Source organism: Echeneis naucrates, chromosome 8 (assembly GCF_900963305.1).
Source record: "Echeneis naucrates chromosome 8, fEcheNa1.1, whole genome shotgun sequence".
In the NCBI taxonomy this organism is placed as follows: Eukaryota; Metazoa; Chordata; class Actinopteri; order Carangiformes; family Echeneidae; genus Echeneis; species Echeneis naucrates.
In genome coordinates, this window is record NC_042518.1 from 4702598 (window position 1) to 4726552 (window position 23955).

The following is a 23955-nucleotide window of genomic DNA, read 5'->3' on the forward strand; positions in this document are numbered from 1 at the left end:
GCCTCCAGAGAGTTTGCCATAAAGTACTCCATTTGTGGAGACTCAGTTCTAAAGCTGATGTTAAAATGACCTGTCTGAACTCATATTAACGTGTGGCTCCTGAAGAAGTGTTTGAGGAAGTACTATTTCGCCTATTCAGACCTGGTATTAACATATGCATGACAGCGGGGTTGTCACAGTGAATAAGCACACTCTTTAATCCCTGCCCGGTGAGCCGACAGAACCGGTTCCATGCTAATTGCATTCTTTAATCAACTGTTTTGCTCCCCAGCCGAGGGCCAGATGGCACACAATGAAATCTTGGCTGAAACTGAGTAAATAATAAACAATAACAATCATGTGACAGACAAAGTATTGCATATTGCTATCATTTCATTTATATGCCATTTTCGGCATGCTAAGTCCAGATATATCATGTATGGTTTGTGCTTTCTGTAGTTCTTAATTAACATGCAATGAATGGAAATCAGAATCCAGATTTACTGTATAAACATCTCCTTTGAGTTCAGAATACCGCTGCCCACACAAAGAAGGAAATCAATATGGATGTAGCCGGCAGCCATGGCTGCTAATATACGGCATGGCTCTTTTGTCTTCTTCCTCATATTTTACTCAGCACCCTTTATTTTATAATTTTTTTTTCCTAGCTTTTGAAGGCTCGTCTCAGGTGGAAGTGAATTATAGGAATAACAAATCATAAAGATAAAAACATCTGTGATTAATGACGTAAAGGCATATTAATATGTGTAATCAATATTTTTAATTAGTAAGCAACGTAATTAGTATAGCAAGTATTCAAATTATTTCCTTTAGGTGAGAAAGAACAATAAATGCTGTGCAGACTCTACAGTATGCTCACCTCAGCAGTAGCAGTCTAAAGCTTTGGGCCAGTGCTACAGACTGATATACAAAGGTACTTCATACAGTACGACGTGGGCATCATCTGTCATTACCCGAGGAATCCACCGGAGGGCTGAATTTACAGTAATTTATCAGCTGTTGAAGAAAAGGTAGCAGCCGGAGGACGCCCTCAGGTACTTGGACATAGGATAAGAAATGTGGGGAATGAAGTCCAACAGCTTTGAGGAATAAAAACGAAAGATGAAGAATCTTAATTTTCTGGGCAATTAGGTCCAATTTTCTAAGTATACACGGTTTTACTGAAGATTGCAGAATTCTCCCCAGTGTGGGTTGTTTCATAATTGAAAGAGATTTTTATTTTATTTTTTTAAACTAGCTGGGAGACTTATATAATCTGCTTCCCTCCAGGCCTTTATCACATGGCCGCTGCGCTACTTAAATACAGAAAAGAAGAGCAGTAAAAGCAGCATCATTAAAGCACTTACTCAGGTACTATATGTGGAATTTAACTTGCAGGTGTGAAAGTCAAGGCTGACTGAAAATTGTTTTGCTATGGTTGTTAGGGGAAGTGTTGTGCGTGACACTCACTTGCACTAAAGTGAGATGGAGCATCATTGTGCTCCTGAAGGTGCAGAACATTTACGGTATATCTCAGTGGCATCGGTTCTTTCGGGATGACACACATCTCACAATCTGACAAATCCTTTCATGAACAACACACATTTGTGCCTTATACTAACTAAAACGAAGTACTGGCTACTTTGGAAATAAGATGTTGGCACTAAAGTCATTATAGAATTATCACAGCGTCATGATGCATGTGAATAACGTGGAATAAAATGGTGTGTTCGACTACAAGTTCCCCATAAGAGGACTGCCCAGAAATAATTATCATTAACCTGAAGATGGCTCTGTTCATCCATCGCACATTTGTTAGGTTTGTTTACGCTGTCAGACCAGCTTTTTCTGTGAGAAAGGACATAAAACCACGAGGTGATCCATCATGACAAATGTACTGGGCTGCAGTTTTGCCATGAACAGATTGACCTGTCAGTTTACAAAGGGTCGGATGGAGTGCGATGATTGTGCTGCAGCATGAACCAGATAAATGAATCACTGATGCTGTGACGTGGCGTGTTACCCAGGAAACTGCATTAGTCTGCTCGCTCAGTGTGTCAGTGTGCATAGCGACGGTGTGACGTGAAAATCAAATATTGAACTGTTGAAATATCCACGTGGGTTCACCTGCTATCTGTTGTTTTCTTTTTAAGACATAGCCACTCTTCAGATTTGTTTTAGAATAATAATTTTAAAAAAAACCCTCTGCAGCAAATTTCCTTAAAAATTCACAATAATTCATTTTTACACATAATGAGTATTAATCTCAGGTTTGAGCAACATATTTCTATGATTTTATTTCCTATGTATTTCCTTTCTTGCCACTGATACTCCGATTTAAAGAAAATATATTTGAAATTTGGTCTCTATTTAATGCTTGGAAGGAAATACTTAGGTACTAAGTAATATGTTACAAATGGTTAGATTGAGTTTTTTAATATATCAAGAAATTGTGTTTAGAAAGAAAATACTGTGGGAGCAGTTTTGCCTTATAGGCCATTCATTTGTTTGTCTTGTTACCTCTATATTTATCATCATCAGCATTTTCATCAGCCTGAAAAGTCAGCTCAGGTTGGCCCAAAGGTGGCCTGTGTCTTATGTTTGGTGTTGAATACCTGATTCATAGAAAATGTTTTTGTTTTTCTTTTCTGTGAAACATTGACATCTTGTGGAACCCCTGCTGCAGCTCAGCTGTCCTTCCTGCCAGAATATAACAGGAATGGATTGAAATATATGGACTGCTTCTATTAAAACAAAAGTTGCACATCGTTGATCAGATGGACTAAATGTTTTTGTTTTAGCACATTTGGAACAGAAACCATCGACCAAAAAAAAAAAAAAAAAAAAAAAGGCACGGACGGGGTTCGAACCCGCGATCTTCGGTTTACGAGACCGACGCCTTACCACTTGGCCACCGCGCCTGCGCCGACACCCCTCCCCGGTGTCTTTTTAACCATGAACACTCACCAGAAATCCTCATGGCTCCGCTTTCTCCTCCGTCCGGTTCCGCCGGGGCAGCTCGGTTATAAACTGTCGGCGGGGGGGGAAAGTGACGTCGAGCTCCGGCCGCGCGGCGGCGCTGCCGCCCGCCACGTGGGAGAGCAAACAATGGCGCCCGGCGGGAGAAGCGGCAGCTGCCTGCGGAGGTTTGGAGGTGTCGAGGTGTCGGTGCTGCTTCTGCTGGCGACAAACAAACACAAACACAAACACGAACACAAACCCGGCGACACACTCAGAGCTGTCTCCGTCTTGAGTTTTCCGAACAAGTTCGACAAGTTTCCTGTCAAGCCGCCGGGTTGGCGCCACCTACACCCGGAAGTGACGGCGCACCAACATAATGAAGCTCATGTGGGTTGTAATTTGTATTTATTTATTAATATCATTATAATTTTGTTGTTGAAACGTGTGTTATGTGGGGAGGCCCACATAATGCTGTAGGAAATGTTCGTTTCAGACATTCACACAGTTGGAATTACAAAGAGTGCCCACGGTGTCATAATGAACTCCCATTTTTTGCAATTCAATATGTCTTGTCCGCAGGGCGGGGGGTGTAATGGAGGAAATAATATAACCCGGAGTTTCTGAGATGTCTCTGTAATGTATTATAGATGATAGACACCCAGCACAAAACAAGCACGACGAAGGGGAAATTTGCGCCTAAACAAAGCTGCCAGGATGATTACTGCATCCATGAGGAAATCTTCTGGGGAATACGAATGCCCAAGTTGAATTTGATGCCAATCTGTGCAGTACCCTCAAGATATTTTGTTCTAAAATCAGAATTGAACAGACTGAGAGTGAACCCGCATAGCTAATCACAATGAGAACCAGTAGGCTGCTTGTAATTCTTTTCCCAGCAATACAATATGCATGAAGCCAGACTGCAGCTTTTCACTGTCTTTCTTTTCAAAACATCAAAGGTGAATATTTGCCTGAGGGGCTTTATTTTTTCTTCTGCTTCGTCTTCTTCTTTTTTAAGGGGTGGTGGTGGTGGGGGGGGGATCAGATATCCTAGAGGCTGTTTGAAAAATGAATAAGACTCATTTCCATTGGGAATGAGTTAGCAGTGAAAATCACACATGTGGAGTATTCACCTTGACCTGCTTAGAGTACATTGTCAGCACATGGACCAGAAAAAGGAGCTTCTCTTGAATAAAGCACATAGATGGGTTTAATTTAGAGCTCCTTGAAATTTGACATTATTTTATAAAACCATGATTTTAAGTGATCAGGTGAGGAAAAGTTAATTGCTCATTTATTATTTGGGGGTGATAATGAAGCTTATATACACACATTTTTCTGTTTTATGACTTTTCATTCAACACTTGGATGTTAAAAAAAAAAAAAAAAAAAAGTTTCAGCACTCCTTAGTCTCATCATACTCAGTTTGGCTGCTTATGATTAACTATGGGCCCAGATATGTACAAGTAATTAATTCATTATTTTTGTCTCTCAAGGCTGTAAAATGCAAACAACATGATCTAATTTGTTATGTCGTGTCAGATATAAAGTAATTGGTGCTCAGAAGTATTTGTCTCCACTAGTATATCTTTTGTGTTGGTTATAAAACAGAAAATGGAAATGTTTTCTCTTGGAAGTCAGTCATCTTGGCTGCCGTTCTAGGTTTGGCAGCATCTGAAATGCAGATCGAAGGGTTTCGTGCATTAGATAGGTGTTTTCAGGAGAACTTGGTTTCAGCAGAGGGCACCATGCTGCTTTATCACTGTAAGGCATTAAGATTTTGGGAGCTTGACCTGTGCTACCACTGTTATTATAAGGAAACTGTGGATTATAAAGTCAGCTTTTGAAACTGTGTTTTTATTGAAGAATTTAGAATTAAAGTTAACATCTTCTTTCCTCTGAAGATACAAATGGATGGCAAAGACAAACTATCACAGCTGCAATCTGCTTTGGACATGCGCTGCTGCTGAGGGAATCAGACAAATCAAGGTAATTTGCATGTCATGCAGCATGTTTCTTCGAGCTTGTCATCATCATGTGAGCTATCTACCAAAGCACTGAAAACAATATTTTGACTGCTTTCCTTTAGGGAATAATAATAATATGTGCTCCCAATAGGTGCTTCCATTATTTATATTGATAGGATGTATATATTCTCTCCATGCATCTAAAATCTAGCTTTGTCAAGCACGATGTAACTAATTTAATGTCTTTACAGCAAGTTACCACCGATGATAAAACAGAATAAGTATCCTTGAGTAAATCTAACAGACTTCAAATGGCTGGAGTTGCTTACGGCTTTTTTTTTTTAACAGCATTTTTTGTTGTTTTGTGTGTGTGTGTGTGTGTGTGTGTGTGTGTCAAACCCCGGCAACATTATTACCTGAGAGATACACCATGTTCCAGTCACATGGATCTGGGGCATTTTTGTTCATGTGGGGTACACCAAGCAGCTCACTCCCTCAGAGAATAAGAGGTATTACTGTAGCAATCTATTTAATTATTTATTGGTGCATCGCTTTGAAAAATCATCTTATTTTGCTGTTCTCACTCCTGCCTCCCCTGAAGCTTCCAGAATATTTCTTTTTCTGTTGAACAGACTTTCTGTCCAGAGCTCGGTCTTTTGTTATGCAAACATGAGTAAGACTCAAGTAGAGTTTCTATCTGAATTCTGACATCTGACCGGCAAAATGATGCATTGCACAAATCTGATTATTGCCTCATCTGGCTGCTTTAGATTTCTGTTTGCTGACTGAACTTTATGCTATTTGTGAAAGTTACTCATTTGATATTAAAGAATCAAAACTTGCCAAAAAATGCTTAATGGTTTAAATTACAGAAAAATATCAGCTACATTCGCACTAGCCCACTGAGTAGGTCTGTACTTCAGTCCGACTGAAGTAACTTTATTGTGGGATTCTGTGCCATAAGTTAAATTTGTCGCACTAATTTTCATATCATTTGTACCTTGTGAGAAAATAGCTCACTGATATTAATAGCTTACTGTATAAGGTAGCATAGAGGCCATCTCACCTTTGAGCAGAACTAGGTCAAGTCTCTGTTTCTGCAGAAGTTATATTATAGCAAAGAACTTAGACTATAGTCAAGAACAGCATGTCATCTTAGACTTACAGCTAAAACAGCATTGTTTAAAAACACTTACACACTTCATGAAAAGTGCGGCTAACTCACCGCAGAAAATGTTGGAAACTCCTTTTATGACTACAGTACCTCAATTGAATCTAAAAACCTAAACCCTATAAAAATATTTCCGTATACAAAGCATCATTGAGAAATGTTGGCTCTGTAATATTCAACATAAAACAGCCCTGTTGTCAGAATAGTGTCATTAGCATCTGTAGTATTATCTTGAGTTTTTCATCCTATTCAGGATACTTTTCGCTCATCCCCACTTGCTGTGTATCACTCTCACTTGTCTTGTACAACTTTTTCTGTCAGGATGGGTTTTTTTTTTTTTTTTTAATTCACTTGCATTTTTGTGCAGATCACTGACAAGTTAAATTCTACAGATAAAATGTCCCTAAATGCGTACCAATCTAGGTAAATGCAAGTGTCAGCCAACACTCTGGGTCTTTTGCTGGTGCAGTGTAAGGAGAAAATTGGTCATTGTGAGAAGGGGTATGCTGCATCTGACCCTGGCCACAACGAGACACGCAAGTGTGAAATTCAGTTGAAAGGTAAGCAGCTGATACAGCTAGATAACAAAGGCAATATCATCTCTCCCCCTTTCTCCAAAAATTCTTTTCCTGCATCTTTTCTCCTCTGTTCTTCGCAGTCATCTCCCCATTTTCTGGGCTGTTTTCACAACTTCATACAGCCGATGTAAGTTTATTAATAAAATATCATTAATGCAGTTTGCTGAAATGCCTCAGGGACAGAAATGTATAATGTCTAAGATTTTAATTTGATTTGGCACAACACTGCTTAATTTATGTTTACATTTTTTTTTCCTGTTGCCTAATGTGCATGGAGCAATTAGGTGCGCATCACTCATGCCTGTTGGGTACGTTACCATAGCTACAATACAATTGTGCAGACCATCATCTGGTTCTTGTTTCCTCCAATAGGGTCGCACGACTGAAGCTGCAATATAGAGTAAAGATGCTCATCTTTCAGCAACAGACTAGTAAGAATCAGAAACAGCTTCATGAGTATGAAAAAGTATTGCAGAGTGGCAGACAGGGGACTGCGCCCAGCCATGGCGGACCACAGAAACAAGATACGACAAGCCACACAGCAGGAGCGGAAGGTGAGAGCATCTACCATTTTGAAATTCAACTCCTATTGTTCGTTGAAAGAGTTTGGCAGAACAAAACAATGACAGTAAACAAGATACGCCTTTGGATTCCTGCTTTGAATGCCAAAAGGGAGCAGGAGGAACAAAAAGGAAGTGTCATGTTAAATGAAATGCATTAGTTGGATGAAAGCAGACAGACGAAGTCTGCTTATACTTATGTCCACCCAGGCTGCTCGGGTCACATTTAGTTTCAAATGGTGAGGTCAAAAAATTCCAGCTCAGGGTTTCTTAAAAGGTAAATGTTTTTCTCGCAATACATATGACAACTGGAAATGGGGAAAAAATGGCAGATTCTTTTTTTTTTTTTTTTTTTTTTTTTTTGTCGTCGTTTTTGTTGTTTCCAATAATCAAAATCTTGAAACAAAAATTCATTCATGACATTTAAAAATAGTTATGCAGATGTGGCCTCAATCAAAGAAATCTCCAAATCCTATCAGTCAGACCATCTGAGGAAAACATGCGTTCAGGGACAATCATGGAGGAGCTTTGAGGCCAGGCTTGTTGAAATCAAAGGCCTGAAAGCTGATTTTTTTTTTTTCTTTCTTTCTTTTTTTTTTTTTTTTTTTGCGGGCTATCCATATCACTCTGAGAAAAATAAATGTGGTCAGTTAATCTCCGGCTTGGAAAAGGACAACAGCCAATGCAGCATGTTCAAGCTGCCCCCCTACTGGGCGGCCCATGAGCCTGTCGATATGGTGGTTTTGATGTTGGATGGAAAATAAGAACCCCCCACAACAAACAGAGAGGGCTGGAACAGAGAGACTGGAACAGAGAAAGAGAGGGTAGAAAGGGAAGAACCATCGACAGATGGTTGTGATTAAAGATGGCGGCAGTCTCTACTGCAGACTACGAAGGACTACACTCGATCCATAGAAAAGCGGTGGGAGTTGTCTGCGATTCAGCACAACAAAACCAAGAAGCACACATTAAGGTACATCAGCAGGTATGTCTGCTTTTGAATCTCTGAGGATGAAACTACGGTTACTAATACTTCCCTTTGTATTGTTTATCGTTCTGTGTCTATTCGTTTTTCATGTCAGTGTCATACTGGTTTTGTGTCCTCCCTCTCATCAAAACCAAAGCACATCATTCGATTTGACCGGTGAATGTGCATCCCATGACCTGAGTACTGAAGACTCCGATAGACTGGAAGCTTAAATTAATTTGAATGTCTTCAAGCCGGCAGATGTCTCACAATGTACTTTCGCCATTTGGTTCGTGGTTATGGATGTATGTCTTTGGTATTATGTCACCGTAGGAAATATGGGCCTTTTTAATAAGATTTTTCCCCTTCTTGTGGAATTATCGCACTCTGTGAGCTGGAATATCTAGCAAAATAAACTCAAATCTGCAAATTGCTCAATCTCCTGTGCCTAATCCAGTCTAAGGCTTGTTAGTCATGATATATTCAGCAGGACAAAGGACATCAGCAGGACTCCAGAATACATTCTGTGACAATCTTTTGATATCAGTCTACAGATCATTTTTAGAATTTAAAACAAACAATATCTCCAATTCCTGTCACACTTTTATTAAAAACCCGACATATAAATTACTCATCATGCCAATCATATCAATGGTTCTGATTTAACCTTATATATGTGTTTCATTTATAGTTTCGAGAGCTTTGAGAAATGTCTTATCTTATTTGTTGTTGCCTTTTTTTTTTCTTAGCTTTAGTGAATTCTTCTAAAATAGCATAAAAAAGGAGAAATCTCTATTGTGTGGGGTCAGAATAGGAGCATTCATTTAAACGTCTTAATGGGCTTTTGTTCATTAGAGAGTCTTCAGTAGAGATAAGCCTATTTCAACCAAGGCCTACAAGGGAATCTAAATCCATACTGACAGGTGGAACAAAAGGCAACTGAAAGGGCTGAGTTGGGAAACATGAAGTTGTCCTCTGGTAACACTTAACTGCAGTGGGATGTTTTAAAACTTGAGAGTGTTAAAAAGCTACCTTTGAAATCATCCACACATTCACAGCCTTGATTAGAGTCTTTTAGAAAGCTGCTAGAAGGTGACTTTGCATTTTCTATTATCAGAAATTAGTCGCGACGAGTCAAACACACAGGAATTGATTAAAAAAAAAAAAGACACATTTCTCAATGAAGGCTTTTTAAAAATTGTCCATCAAAAAAAAGGAGCTTTTTGATTAACTGCTTAGCTAATTTGACAAAAGACCATTTCTGCTTTGTACAGTTGGACCTCAGAGCTGAACAGAGAAATGTCCTTTTTTTGTTCCTCTGTATACTGAGCTGCTTCACTGGGCCAGTGGCTAAAGGGCTTCTCATTTGTAGTTTTTTAAGGATGGGAAGACATTTTTTTTTAATCTGCCTTCCACCCTCAGACATTTTCTAGCTGTTCAAAAGGTTCAAATTACAATCCTTCTGGCCGCAGGAGTTCTTGTTCCTGCATTACTGTAACCTTAGCCCACTGAAATCTGAATATTGAATATTTGGGAAAGATACCATTATCACTTGATATTGTAATATTGATTAAAATTAATATGGAATTATATACTTAGGAAAATTACCACCAATTTTTGGATTATTGCTATTATAATGATCCTTATAGTCCTATGTGTTACATTTACATTCAGATTGGAAGAGTTTTACTTGCTAGTCAAGTCTGTTGAAGTCATGGCTCTTTCATTTAGGGAAAAGTTGAATACTGTACAATCAATGAACCAAAAAATCCAAAATCTCCCAAAGCAGTCATAAAAACAGAGTGATGCCAGTCACTTCAGTGTTCAGTGGTTAAACAAAAAAGCTCATGAACAGAAGCTGAAGATGCTGAGTCACTCGATTTTAGTAGATGTTTGGTAGGCACGCACAAAAAATGAAACTACGGTGAGTATACAATGTTTGCTGCTTTTGCCTGGTCAGGCAAACCTAGGTCACTTTTGTTATGTTGTCGTCAGTTCTGTTAAACCAACATCTGTTTTCAAGTTGTGTTTTAGTTTTCATGGGTTGCCTCTTTTGATTGACATCATCTGAACCAAATTAGGCTCTTTAAACGCAGACAATTACAATCATGCAGAAACAGTCGCTTTTCCTCAACTGTGTCAAAAGCAAAGTTAACAAATGTTTGTTTGTTTTTTTCAGGAACAAATGGATGGCAAAGAAGAACTGTTATGGCGACATTCTGCTTTGGCCAGGTGTTTCCATTTCCTTGAGAGGCCACGGACGGCACCATTACTGCAGACGAGTGGCTTTAATAAGTGCATAATGGAATCCCCAATGAATGGATGTGCTGCCGGAGGATGTGTCAGGAAGACAATCCAACTCGAGGTAAAATGGTTTACCTTGCATGAAATTAACATGCTCTTCGTCATAATCGTCGTAAAGACCATTCACCAAAGCACAAGAGGTGCTAAGAGGTATATATCTGAGAACAATAATGCAACTGGTCTTTTAATGGCGTCACAGTGATACCCAATTTGACTCCCAAAATTAATATTCATGAATCTCCTGCCAGTGGCCTCTTTATAAATAATCCAGTTAAACTTTCAGGAACAAATTAATATGTATAAATGTTGGGATTCAGTGAAATGTTTTTTTGCCCAGGGACAATTTTCACATTCACATTGTGCTTCTTCAGAATACAGGGATGGGTATAAGATTGTGTTTCTATCGTGAAACAACAGAATGAAACAACTTCTTTTGATTGACATTTTAATTCACTGCCCATTTGTTGACGTTCTAGTTACTCATATGTTGTAAGATTTGTGGAACCCAGTAGAGGCTTGTAAAGAAATCAGTACCTTGGGTGATGCTGTGATATGTTTGAGAGGCCTGACACGTCTTCAGCATGAGGTTCTGCTGCTCTGTCAGGATTTTATTGTGGAAGAAATCCTGACATTTGACTTCTGTGTTGTGAGAAGACTGATTTGCTGTTGAAAATAACAACAGAAATGACAATAGAAATGCTGTCACTGGACAGAGAAAAGTAATTGATGCTCTGAAGACAAACTGAGTGTTTCAGTGTCAGGATGCTTAAACTGTTGCTGCCCAAAATCAATTTTGCCCTGAAGAAACCCAAGTGCATTGGGTGTTTTCCACCTTTAATCATGCTGTCCTGAATATTGTAAACGCTGTTTATATCTCAGAGCTATTCAGGTGATGTGATGAAACAGAGTGTGTAATCTATGCGCCTGTTCATTCTGCTTTCTCTAAATGCTTTGGTTTAATTAGTTTATCAAATGTGTTCTTGTGTTTATGATGCTTTGCCGGCCTTTCATCTTCCACTCAGTAAACTCGTGTGACTGCTCGGTGATTGCCTGGTATGAAAGCACAGAAACTGATAACACCCTTTATTGCTGCATTCGGTCTGTCCCGTAGTCTTTGTACTGTGAAGTTATAAAGTGATGATGCTGTCGGACGTGTGTCATACTGCCGGTAAGCTGTTGTAAAATGTTCAATTGAATTGATATACTGCCACACGAGACTCCTTCTTTAAACCCGTCAGTCTTAGTTGTGAAGACACAAAAATGAAAATGAGTGTATTTCTGGGAAACCACTTTCCCTTATTCTCAGCCAGAGCCATCAAATACAAATAAGATTTTTTCTCATCTTGCAAGATGACATGCTAATATGGTTGTTTATTCAATAGAAGTATGTCACGGCTTAGCTTGGGTTTCATAAACAGATGTTTTGGTTTTGTTCATAAAATGAATGAATCAAAAACGTGTTTCCAAAACAAAAGGAAATAGATTCAACAACATGAATGTTGCAATCGGGTAAAAGTAAGTAAATACCGACAGTATCATAAATATTTGTTTGAATAATGTAAATATGATATGAGTAAGACCAATGAAAATACAGTGTAAGATGTAAATATCTGAAGCTGGATATAAAGTCTGTACTCAGTGTACTGTTGGCCAGTTGTCCATAACTGGTGTATCATAAGTGAGGCATCATGGGGTTTCCCTAAGTTTATTGCAGGTATCTACTGCTTGTCAGCTGTTCTGCTGGAGCTTCCTGGTGGTAAAATTTATGACAAAGGCGGCCTGAGTGCCTCATCACTAAAGGAAATACAGCTTGCTTCATGGTAAGCCGATTAAACTGATCAAAGCACCTTCGGCAAAGTAATCAGCGTAACCATCTAGTCCAGTCTTTGGTTGGAATGCATTGTGGAGACATTCAGACGCCGAAGCACATTGTTGTCTGACCTGCTCCTTAGACACTTCTCACCTTGAAAAGGTGCTTGCAAGCAACACTCACATAAATTGTATAACACAACAAAGGCCTCAAAACTGTGCTTAAATACAGAGCATAAAATATCTTCGGTTACTTTCTACTACAGTGTAAACCATTACACATGTCATTTAAGATGTGATAATTGATTTACAGGACTTTTAAAGAGGCACTCCACCGATTCTACACATGAAGTTCAGACTAACTATTCTGATGTGTACTACTTAGTTTATAATGGAAAGGTCAAAATTGGCCTGTAATGAAGTATGTCAATAGGTTGTATTATGTAAAATGTAGGATTCAGTCTGATCAATTGTATGGCTTTAAAAGAACAAGACAAAAAATAAAACAAGGCTCGGTCTTTGCTGCAGCAATTTTGTCCTGCAGGTTCACCAAGTTAATGGAAGAATAATACTAAATAGATCATAATCTTACAAGAGACGTGGTGGTCAATCATCTCATTTGCATCAGCACAATCATCTTTATTATTTACATCCAGTATATGTAGATGTCTGCAGACGCCTGTGCTTTAAATCCATAGCTCATTCAGGTTATTGGCTTGAATTAGGTTATTTCATTGGCATGTCTTTTAGCTGTGATGTGTTTAATACTGAATATTTCTTTCACATTTTGGCAGCATTTTGGATGACAATCTCTTTTTATTATTTTCTCCAAGATGTGGTTTTATTTTTTGGAAAGAGAGAGAGAGAGAGAGAGAGAGAGGGAGAGAAATAAAAATCAGTGTAGCACATGAGCCAAAGCCGAACAGAGGCAGTTCGTGTGGTGGCCGGGAGGGGCGCTGTGTGCTGCTCTGCCTGCAGCCGGAGCTGCTCAGACGGACAGACAGAGCCATGGAGCGGCAGGGAGCGGACTCTCCTCTTTGTTATTTCTAAAGTCCTGCACTTCGACACTATGACACTGTTCCCGGGGACTTGTGCCGGTCCAAATGCCCGATGCATCCGAAAGCTGCAAGAAGATTTTCACCGGTTGAGTATTTGTCACTTTTTTTTTTTATTTTTCCCCTCTGCTTCCTTCCTTCCTTCCTTCCTTCCTTCCTCCCCCTCCTCCTCCTCCTCCCAGATCAGATCAAATCAGATTGGGATTGCGGTAGTCTGGAGATATGAGCCATGGTTTTGCTGCTTCTAAGTGTGTCCGGTGGTAGAAATGGATGTGGGATTTCCTCCGCGTCCTCTGACGGTCGGAAGGAGGTCTGCGGGTTATTCCTGCAGTTCAGAGCTGCAGGCGGACACAGCGCGCATTACAGGGAAAGGTGAATAGTGTGACAAAGTTGTGCACTTGTCGGTCAGCTACAGAAAGGCCCCTCTCTCTCCCTCTCTCCCTGTGTGTGTGTGTGTGTTTGTACGGAGTTTGTTTCTGCCTCCCCTCCCCCACCCGCCGCTGCTGTTCTGCTCATTCTGGAGAGGCCAAGACATGAATGTGATGAGAGGTTCACTTCAAAAGGGACGAGCTGCTACACTTCCCTGATGATTATGATGATGATGATGATAATAATAATAATAATGATGATGATAATAATAATAATACATGGACATGCTCTGAACGGACGCCTGAACCTTTTTTTGTGGATGTTCCTGTCAAAAGCATCCACCTGTGACCGTAGATGCGATCATCTCCAGAGCCGATGCGTCATCATCCTCATCACCTGCTCCAACGATGATGATGATGATGATGATAATAATTGCCTCAGCCCTTTACCTCCACCTGAGCAGGAGCTGTGGACGCATGAACATGTCTGTCATTGTCCTTTTTTCAGTCCCATCATTCCCGGGCCTGATGAGCAGTACACGTGCTGCTCACACTTTGGGGTTGTGTAGAAAATAACACTGTTGGCGGTCTTGTGTGCACTGTCTTTGTGTAATCAGTAAAAATCATTTGTATGTGGATTGGACAAGACAGAGAGTGGGTGTGCCCTAAAGGGAGTGATGTGATGGCAACCATTAAAAAGATATGACTAGTGAAATCACAGATTGAGTGAAGCTGGTCTTTTTTTTAAATCATTAACCTACTTTTTTTTTTTTTTCCAAGATTAATTTCTAATCCTTAAACCGAGTCAGCTGTGCACAGAGCTATGAACAGAAATGTAATTTAGATTTTAAGTCAGTGCAATTCTTGTTGGATTGCTTTCGATTCGCTGTTTATTTTGACACTTGGTCAGAGTCACAGTGATTTTTGTCCTGTTCCCAGCTGTCCAGAAGGAATTTGGCACAAAAAATGGTTATAAACTCTCCTAGGAAGCTAAAATACAAGCAGCATGGACAGGCTGTGGAGGTGGACTTGTGTGTTTCGCTTCGTGAAAATGCTCAGGGATAATAGATGAAGACGGGGACGTATCCTTGAAATTCAGTCCTTTTAAAATCATTGCATGTGACCTTCTGCAGCTGACCTTTCACTTTGACAGGACAGGATGGAAAGAAAGGAGAGGATATGTTGCAAGGATCAATAAAGTGTCATTTGCAGTACAGCTCATGTCATTAAATTGCAGACAAGGAGTCTTGTGTCCTTATTGGGCCTATAAACCTCAGATGAATTCATAATGCATGATTATAGTACACCAGTGCTAATCTGGATGTAACTGGAGTAGCTGCATAAAGTAATGATATGCTTATGCATATAAATCAGTAGACTGTTACTGGATACGACATTAGCACGGCACCATATTTGCCAAGTAGAAAGCTGGGGAATACTAGACTCTCAACCCGAACAAAAAGCCTAATGGCGTTGGTTTTAAACTTCCACGTTAGTGTTGTATTATTATGAAAATGTGACAACTCAGCTGATTTTTACAAAAACTCCATGTGGAGCGAGCTACTAAAACTCAGCCATCTATGTTCTGTCTCACAGCCCGTCTCACATTTCCAAATCCTGTGGATTTCTGCAGAATTTCCATTAATTTTAATGGTGAGCTAGAAATGATGAGTTTTTCACGAAAACCTGCTAAAAATGCAAACTCGGCAGAACTCGTAAAATTCCCCACAAGGAACCAGTGTTCTGCTAACAGGGCATATGGCACATAATCCATCAACTTCTTGTCGGCACTAGATGTTCTTTGGATTTCACACGCACTAAGGATCAGTAAATTACCACATAGACTTGTTTGCCATTCAATTTCAGAATTGGTATCAAAATACCTCATCAACGAGTTCCCTGTCAAGACTATCTGTCTGCTTTTCAGTGATGTGATGAAGATGTGCCTCATTCTGTTTTTCCTCATTGCAGGAGTTTCTTTGCTGTGGCATAAGTGGAGGTCCGGATCTGATAGTTGTGCCGTGTGGGCTCTACGGGGACGCGGTTTATGGATTCTGGGATGAGCATAAGCGACAAAAGGGGATACTTAGCAGACCTGGGAGGCAGCTTCACTGAGGATGCTCCCAGACCACCAGTCCCGGGAGAAGAAGGCGAGCTGGTGTACAGTGATGGACGCCAATGCAGCAATCCAGGCCTCTCTTCAAAGAGCGAGAGCCTCAAATGTGAGGCGTCTGTGGCTACTCCCAGGCGACCTGACCTCGACCTGGGTTACGAGCCGGAGGGCAGCGCCTCTCCGACACCACCCTACCTAAAGTGGGCAGAGTCGCTTCACTCGCTCCTGGACGACCAGGATGGCATCCATTTGTTCAGGACGTTCCTCAAGCAGGAGGAGTGTGCAGACATGCTGGACTTCTGGTTTGCATGCAGCGGCTTCCGCAAACTTGAAGCCAACGAGGGAAACGAGGAGAAGAAGGTTAAACTTGCAAAAGCTATCTATAAGAAATACATCTTGGACAACAACGGGATTGTTTCCAGACAGATCAAACCGGCTACCAAGTCCTTCATCAAAGACTGTGTGATGAAGCTACACATTGATCCTGCAATGTTCGACCAGGCTCAGACTGAGATACAGGCTATGATGGAGGAAAACACCTACCCTTTATTCCTTAAGTCTGACATTTATTTGGAATACACTCGGACAGGAGGCGAGAGCCCTAAACAGTTCAGTGACCAGAGCTCTCTGTCCGGGAATGGAAAGGGACTGCCGGGTTATTTACCAACTTTAAACGAAGACGAGGAATGGAGATGTGACCACGAGTCGGAGGAGCAGCCAGCATGTGACCCCACAGCGAGCAACCGGCTTACCCAGAAGCTGCTCATGGAGACAGCCCCACAGCGAGCTGCCAACAGTGCGAGATTCCAGGACAGTCACGAGTACAGGTAAATCCTCCCAGTAATCTAGAAAGCTTCACTTCAGTTCTAACTACACAGCTTTTTTCCTTCAAACTGCTGAACTAGAAATAAACCTGAAATCCCACACCACCATGAGCACTGCCTCAAGTTTGAAAAGAAAACATTGCAGCACAAGAGACAGCTGGGATAAGAGGAAGATGGTGCGTGAGGTGAATCTAAGTTGATTTGCTGTTAGAAGGCTGAAGAGATGTTCTTTGTTTTCCTTTTGGATAGAGTTTAGTAGTGAAAGCGCTCAACAGCATGATGTTTGAAGACAGGTGGCGTCCAGGCTTTTTTCAAAGCGGGCCAGATTTAATGATATGAAAATGCATGAGGCACAATGGCCCCTCATCATCAAATCATAACATATAAAATATCACACAGGTGGAAAGTCACTGAGTTTTGACCTGAAGTAGTTCTTATTGAAGTTCATTACTAAAAATGTCTCATTACACAACTATGTGGAGCCGAACGACGACAGGACAGGATTTTCTTTGCAACTGTTCGCATTTGTTTAAAATGGCCTTCATCCAGCTGCTGAAATGTTCACGAGAGAAAGCTGCTGGTCTCAGATGTGCTCAGTGAGCTCCCGTCGCAGCTAACACGAGGCATCATCAGGGTTGACGAAGAAGAGGGAAGAGGAAAGCAATATGTCCTTCTCTAGAGGAACGAAGTCCTGAAAAGGTTCTTTAAAACCTGCTGTAAGAAACTTTGGACATTGGTTTTGGTTTTAAGAAAGAACTTTCCAAACTTGCTGTAATCTTTCCTTTCGTCGTCTTCCTCCTAATAGCAACTGTGTGTATTCTCTAGTTCAGGATTTTTAAGCCATATCACAACTTTAATGTATTTACATTAGTTTGCACATTTGGGCACAATTTACTGTTGGAAACACCGTTTTTATGCCCAAAATGATTAGAAAGGTTTTTTGTTTTTGCTTTTGTTTTCCATTTGAGACACTAAACTGACAAATACAGGCTGAAACTCTGGTAGTTTATAGTTTCAGATTACTTTGTCTTGCTTTTGCTGCAGTGCAGTGGATGACTGCCTTGGCCTGCAACGTTTGTAACAAGAGCTACATTCAATCTGTCACATCTTTGCTTTGAAACGCTTTTCATTTTTAGCATCAACCAGATGCTGTGATAATCTGTTCAACGGCAAATCTGCTGTTCCCTGCTCACTGAGGCTGACGAACATGAATGTTTTGTCATTTTTAATGTGCCTGTGAAGGCATAATTAGACGGCTGTGTCCAGATTTAAATTCAATGTTTAGCCGTGGCGTCTGATCCAGTGCCAGTTGTCCTCGACTGAATATCGAGGTTAGCTTTGTTAATTGCAGCTACTAAGCTGAATGACCAGCATCTCTCCTCCTCCTCGACTCTTCTTCCTCTGAATCGTCTGCTCTTTGGGATTCTCACAGATCCAGTTGATCTACCATCGTGGTTATCCAGTCTGTGCGTCAGTGTGGCAAAATGTGTGTGTGGTGTAGCAGGAACTCCAATAGTGGCAAATCTTTGATTGTCTGTAGTTGGATTTTTCTCACTGTGACTGGATCAGCCCTGCATCCAGTGGTGAGACTTTACAGGTCTGAATGGAGGTTTGCTTCTTTCAAACCTGTTGGCGTGGCCAAACGTCTTGGTGCTTGTATAATAATGTGGTAATAATCTCATAATGACGTGGTGAGCACTGATGTTGGAATGTCAACACGTTGACAGGTACCACAGCTGGTTTTAACGTAATGTTGGTGCTTTGCATAATTTACAATATACCCCCTTCGCTCACTCGACTCTGCAGATTAATTGAAACGGGAAGTCATTTGGGTCAAACGTGCTCCTGTTGTTCACTCTGAGGCAGGATTTGAAAATAATTTAGTCTGACGTTGTCAGAAGTATAGTGCGTTCATGTCTTGGAATCGTCCAGAATATCAACATCACTCTTACCGCCTGTATTCATTCGTTCTCAGCTGATTCAGCAATGCTATCAGGGACCTTTTAATAGCTTTGAATATCTCAGTGAGGCATGTTGAGAAGAATTAACACCTACTTAAGTTCAGTATTTAATATATTTTATGTAATCTTGTTAAATGTATATTAAAGGTCATGAAGCTGCAACTCAAATAGAAAGTCTTGGTCATGTTGATGTTAATAATTAGTGAATCAGTTGAGCAAACCTGGCTTTAATCTGCCCTTTATGGTTTTTCCTAAAGTAATTTTATCTCATATAAAGTGATGTTTAACAGCACTGCCCATGTGTTTTTGAAATGTGTGATTGAGTATCAACACAGGGTTTGTCACCAAGAATAATCTGGTGACAAAAACACATTCATAGATGATAGCAACATAAGAAAGAAACTTAAAGGGTCAACGACATTTTTTCGGTCGCCACCAGCAGCTCCTGGGGGGCGAACCGTATTGGGCCGCCGAGAAAACCTCAAAAGAGCTTGAGTTTGTAGTGCTGCTCCTGAACCTGCTGCCTCCATGTCACACTGCCCTTCGTATCTAATTAATGTGATTAGTAACACCCGCGTGAGCGAGGGAGGTTTGTAGAAACACATCATCTTTCTTTTAGCGTGCAAGACTCGCTATTTTTCCTTAATGTCATGGCAGATCCAAATATAATAATAGTTTTTGCCAGCAATATTGAGCTGAGACCTGCTGGAGGGGGGTAATGTGCCGCTGAATTTTCTAGTTAGCTATTGCTGATGTTATGGTGCATTTGCATTTTTTTTTCTGCTACACAGCAGCTGTTAGAATGACAGGAAGAACAAATGCAATTAGGACTACTCATACTTTCTCGTGACTCCCCGACATAAGGGACTGTAATGATGTTACTGGATAGCAATAATTAATGTTAATGAAAAGTGGCTTACGGGAAGGAAAGATCACATGCAGTCAAAATGAACTGCTCAGTGCCGCTTAAGTTAGAGCACTTTAAACTTAAACTTACAGAGCTGGCTCTATATGAATGAGGCTACATGGACACTTGTGGATTTCAAGGTGCCAGTACTGAAAAACATTCAAAAATAACATTTTAGCCGTCACGTTTTTTTTTAGACGTTAATGGTAATTTTTGACCATTAATGTCTATGTAAGGAAAAATTGTTGGTCCATTATTTGACCTCTGGAACTGTAGGACAGGAGGACAAACATGCATTCACACAAATAGAGAAACAGAGAAATGTGTTCAAGTACTACCACAGAAGAAGACCTGCAGTGGGACCAGGAACCTGCCTGGCTTTCTCTTAGGTCTTGTCTTTCATTATGCTCTCCAGGGTCAAACACGTCTTAGTACAGACATGGATGACTGAACGAAAGCCAGTTTTGTTTTCATTTGATATTTGCTTGAAATCTTCAGAAAAGCATATGAGGAAAAGAGGAAAAAAAAAAAAAAAGTTGTGACCAATAATCACCACAGGTGTTTCAACTGTTTTGAGTTTATTTTCTCCCGGTTATTTCAGCAATCAGACATTTTGCTGGAATTATAGATAGAAATCCTTCATTTTTAAACAGCTCCCGAGTCTCAGCCTTTGGGTTTTTATGAAGCAAAATTTTACATTCGTTGATTCTGATCTCTATGGAGAAAGGCAACAAAAGACATAAACCAGTCTTTCTGATCATCAAAAATAAAGAAATAAAATAAAGTAAAAGATCAAATGACTTGAAAGAGAATGACCTATCATTCATCAATGTTTAGGAGGATTTGTGGACGTGTCTGTTTTGTTCTCATTCAAGTGCAATGCATACTTCAAAGGCACGACTTCAACTCCTTGTAATGAGGTTTGTTGTTGCTCTAGGTCTGCATGTTAGACTGAAGCTGTAACCAACGTGGATAAATGGTATAGATGAACAATTGTGTTGCAACTGAAAGTATTAATTATATATAAATATAATGGCTTGCCTCAGTTTGGTGAGGCACACCATGTTCATTGATTGTGTTGCGCCTGGAGTTGAGGCTTTAGTTTGAGAAAAATAAACAACAGAGATTCTCTTGAAGAGAGACAGGTGGTGTGGAGGGAGAGGGGAGAAGATAATATCATGAAGGAAGATGTGACTACATGGCAGGCAGCTGAGGACAACACTGATGATGAAATGTATGCTTTATAAAAACCCAGTGACATTTTGTACACAAGACCCTTTATATTGTAAGCTGAGCAGCTGAAACGCATCCAACATGTTGTATACATTAGATGCACCCTGAAAGAATAAGCTTCCGTTTAATGTAGGTTGATTGTGTCTTAATACTAAAATCTGGTGTCCATGTGAATGTGAAATCGGTTATTGGTTCCTTTTGTTTCCATTAGAAGTGATCGGGGGCAAAACCCACTTTATGGATTTAGTCCATTAAAATACGAGGCTTTAGCAGTCTGAGGTCAAATCAAGTGAAGAAATTAAAGCCTTTTCTGAATTGTCTGAGTTAGTCATCTGAAGAGAAAACCTGCTAAGACAGTGTCCTGCTTTATTAAATATCTTTACTAACAACACAGAGAAAGTAAATCCTCTCTGTTGTTTTCATTTCGTTTCAACCTTCCACTGAAGCATGTGCCATGCAAACAGATTCAAACTGCTATTCTGCCCTAATTACTTTACAAAAAGCAATGAATGGAGAATATCTGTAGAGCCTGGGATTTCTTAAGCTTAACTCCCTTAATCAGTCAGTGTTACTATAGAAAGATGATCTGAAAAAATGTTTTCCATTGAGGTCCAATAATTGTACGACTACTGAGCTGCTGTTGTCATTCATTTCTGGTTATCACCAAGTTTTCATTGGTTCCCTTGTCACTTCCTTTTCTCATTACCAGAATTTCCGCCAGACAACCAAAATGTCAAAAACCGTTTTCCCTCAGACTTTTTTTTTTTGTTGTTGTTGTTGTTCGTTCTATTCAGCCCGACTCTTCGCTGACCTTCCACAGAAATTATTCCTTGTTGTTGCATGCTAATGCTCATGAAAATCAGTCGGTCACAAAGGTTTCATTTTGAACTGTGTGCTTCTGCATTCCTAACAGGGAGAACGCTCGGGATAAATGCTTCAGGGAATTCCAATTTGAATCAAGGAGAAAAAAAAAAAAAAGATGATGATGCCTAACATCTATAATTCATGTGTGGAAAGCCCTATAAGAAATGTGTTCAGCAAAGTCAGTGACTGAATTATAAATGGTGTCAAATGAAGTTTGCCCATAACTCTGTGCCTGTTCTCTGGAGGATATGCATCAGGATGAGCCTGGTAGTTCTGCTTCACTTCACTGAACAAACGTTCTTGTAGTCAGAGAGGGTGACCAGCTGCAGGAATTTCAGGGGAAATTCATTACATACTTATCTAAATTGCTCCAATATATTGGCAGCCAAGATCTGCACACTCTTATCAGCCAAAAATATTGTTGATTTCGAAGGCATGCTTACGACGAAGCATGCGTAAGTGTAATTCACACAGCATTCAAGCGACTGATGATGATGGAAGACAATGGGAAGATTTTATTCTGTTGTTGGTCATAAATGAGAATACATTTGAAGACAGCACTTTGGGATACGATTTAAAAAAAAAAAAAAAAGATTTTTTTACACTATGTATTGTCACGTGGAAAAAATGACAATCAGACCTTTGCCTGTTAAATGGGGAACAAAATAGTTTGTCTTCTATTACAGTGATGAGCCTTAAAGTTTCTTTACAAGCATTTTACTTCTGCACAGATGAGCCAACGCTTAATGTTCATATTTCAGAGCTTTGTTGTGTCTTAACAAGAGGTGGACAGAGTACACAACTTCACTACTTGAGTAAAAGTACAGATTGTACTTGTACTTTTACAAGTGAAAGTAGCTTCGTCAAAATATTAGCATTGGTCATGTTACTGCTGTAACCACATGAATAATGAACAAAAGACCCACAAAAACTGTACTTAAGTACAATACTCACAGTAAATTTGTTTAACAAACATGTTCAAGCTAGTTTAATAGACAAAGTTAATGGGTTTTAATTTCAAATTATATCATTTCCTGTATATCCTCTCTTTTTTTTTTTTCCAGACATGCACCATGTCGGGAGCTCATCAACCCCTACTATGTCAACACCGGCTATGCCATCGCTCCTGCCACCAGTGCCAACGACAGCGAGCAGCAGAGCATGTCAAGTGACGCAGACACAGTTTCTATCACCGACAGCAGCGTGTACGTATTCCCACCCCCCTGCACGCACATTCACACATATGCTGTCAGGGAATTTGCTCTTGCTCTCAGGGTCAGTGCCAGACCCAAGGTCTCGACACCGCAGCTTCTGCACTACATCTTACTGGCCTTGACACTCAGGCGGCTCTTCCAGTAGCTGATCCTTCGGATGACGGGGCTGATAAGATCAGAGCTTGGGTGGTCACAAACATGTAACTGGGTGGTCAGAGACTCAGAACTTCCTCAGATATAGTCATGTTGCCTTGTTTATGATTATTGAACCAATAATGGATTCACACATCACTCTCCTACCTATTCTTCTTCTTCTTGGGGTAACTGATGACTTATGGAGTTTGAGATATCTTTAATTATCTCTCTATGTTCATAACATCATCCCTCGAGGCTGCTGCTTCAGAAATGGAGACATAATGGACGCCATCACTCTTACTTCACCATCAATCATAGAATCTTCCCTAAGATAAATAACCCCCTTGCATGCATTAAATTATAACATAAGATTATAAAGGGGTTTTTTTATTAGGCTGCAACTTTGGCTGGACTCTATCATCAAAAATGAAAAGCAGGAAGAGTTTGTTTTTTCACAAACTGTTGCCAGTTATTCAAAGGAAGGCACGGCATTTACGTTTGCTTTTCCAGAAATGAAAGTTTAATTTGCTTCAAAATTGCCCTTCTTGCCCATTTACCCTGTGCTCAAATTTAACAACAGGAGCTGTATCTAAAGTCCCATCTGCTCATTAGCCATACCAGTAAAATCTGTTGGAATTGATCTCTACTGCTAATTAGGGATCCTGAAGACCTTGTAGCAGACATTAATCCATGCCTTGTAGATTGCATTCATATGGAAATCCTAACCTGCTGCCCTCTTCTGAAAAAAATGAAAGAAGAACACATTTGAGATGTTTTCATAATGATTCTTTATCGTCCCAGGGCTTAATTTGTGGTGAACAAAGCACATGTTTTTCTATTTCAAAGACAACTTTGTTGGTCCATAAGCATGAAAGAAAAGGCAACATATCATGCCATTTGGGATCACTGGAAGCAGGACTTGTTTTCCAGTTGAAACCAGGCATGAAACCGGGCTTGTTCTGGCAAAAAAAGATTTGATGGTTGC

At 40.1% G+C, this 23955-nt stretch overlaps 1 protein-coding gene and 1 non-coding gene across 5 annotated transcripts in view; one reads left to right on the plus strand and one right to left on the minus strand.

The window, feature by feature from the left end:
- Positions 1-2828: 2828 nt before the first annotated feature.
- trnat-cgu (transfer RNA threonine (anticodon CGU)) lies at positions 2829-2900 on the minus strand. The gene has a single exon. It is a non-coding gene; the product is annotated as a tRNA-Thr (tRNA).
- Positions 2901-6499: 3599 nt separating this feature from the next.
- axin1 (axin 1) overlaps positions 6500-23955 on the plus strand; it is a 30031-nt gene continuing 12575 nt past the window's right edge. For 3 of the 4 annotated variants that reach the window (XM_029508055.1, XM_029508058.1, XM_029508057.1), the window contains exons 1-3: positions 13290-13439; positions 15691-16659; positions 22686-22826. In XM_029508055.1, the coding sequence (XP_029363915.1) occupies positions 15767-16659; positions 22686-22826 (1034 nt within the window). In that variant the 5' untranslated portion in view covers positions 13290-13439; positions 15691-15766. Of the gene's footprint in view, positions 6639-6736; positions 6784-7028; positions 7211-10362; positions 10549-13289; positions 13440-15690; positions 16660-22685; positions 22827-23955 lie in introns of those variants that run through there. The other variant, XM_029508056.1, reaches the window with a different exon arrangement.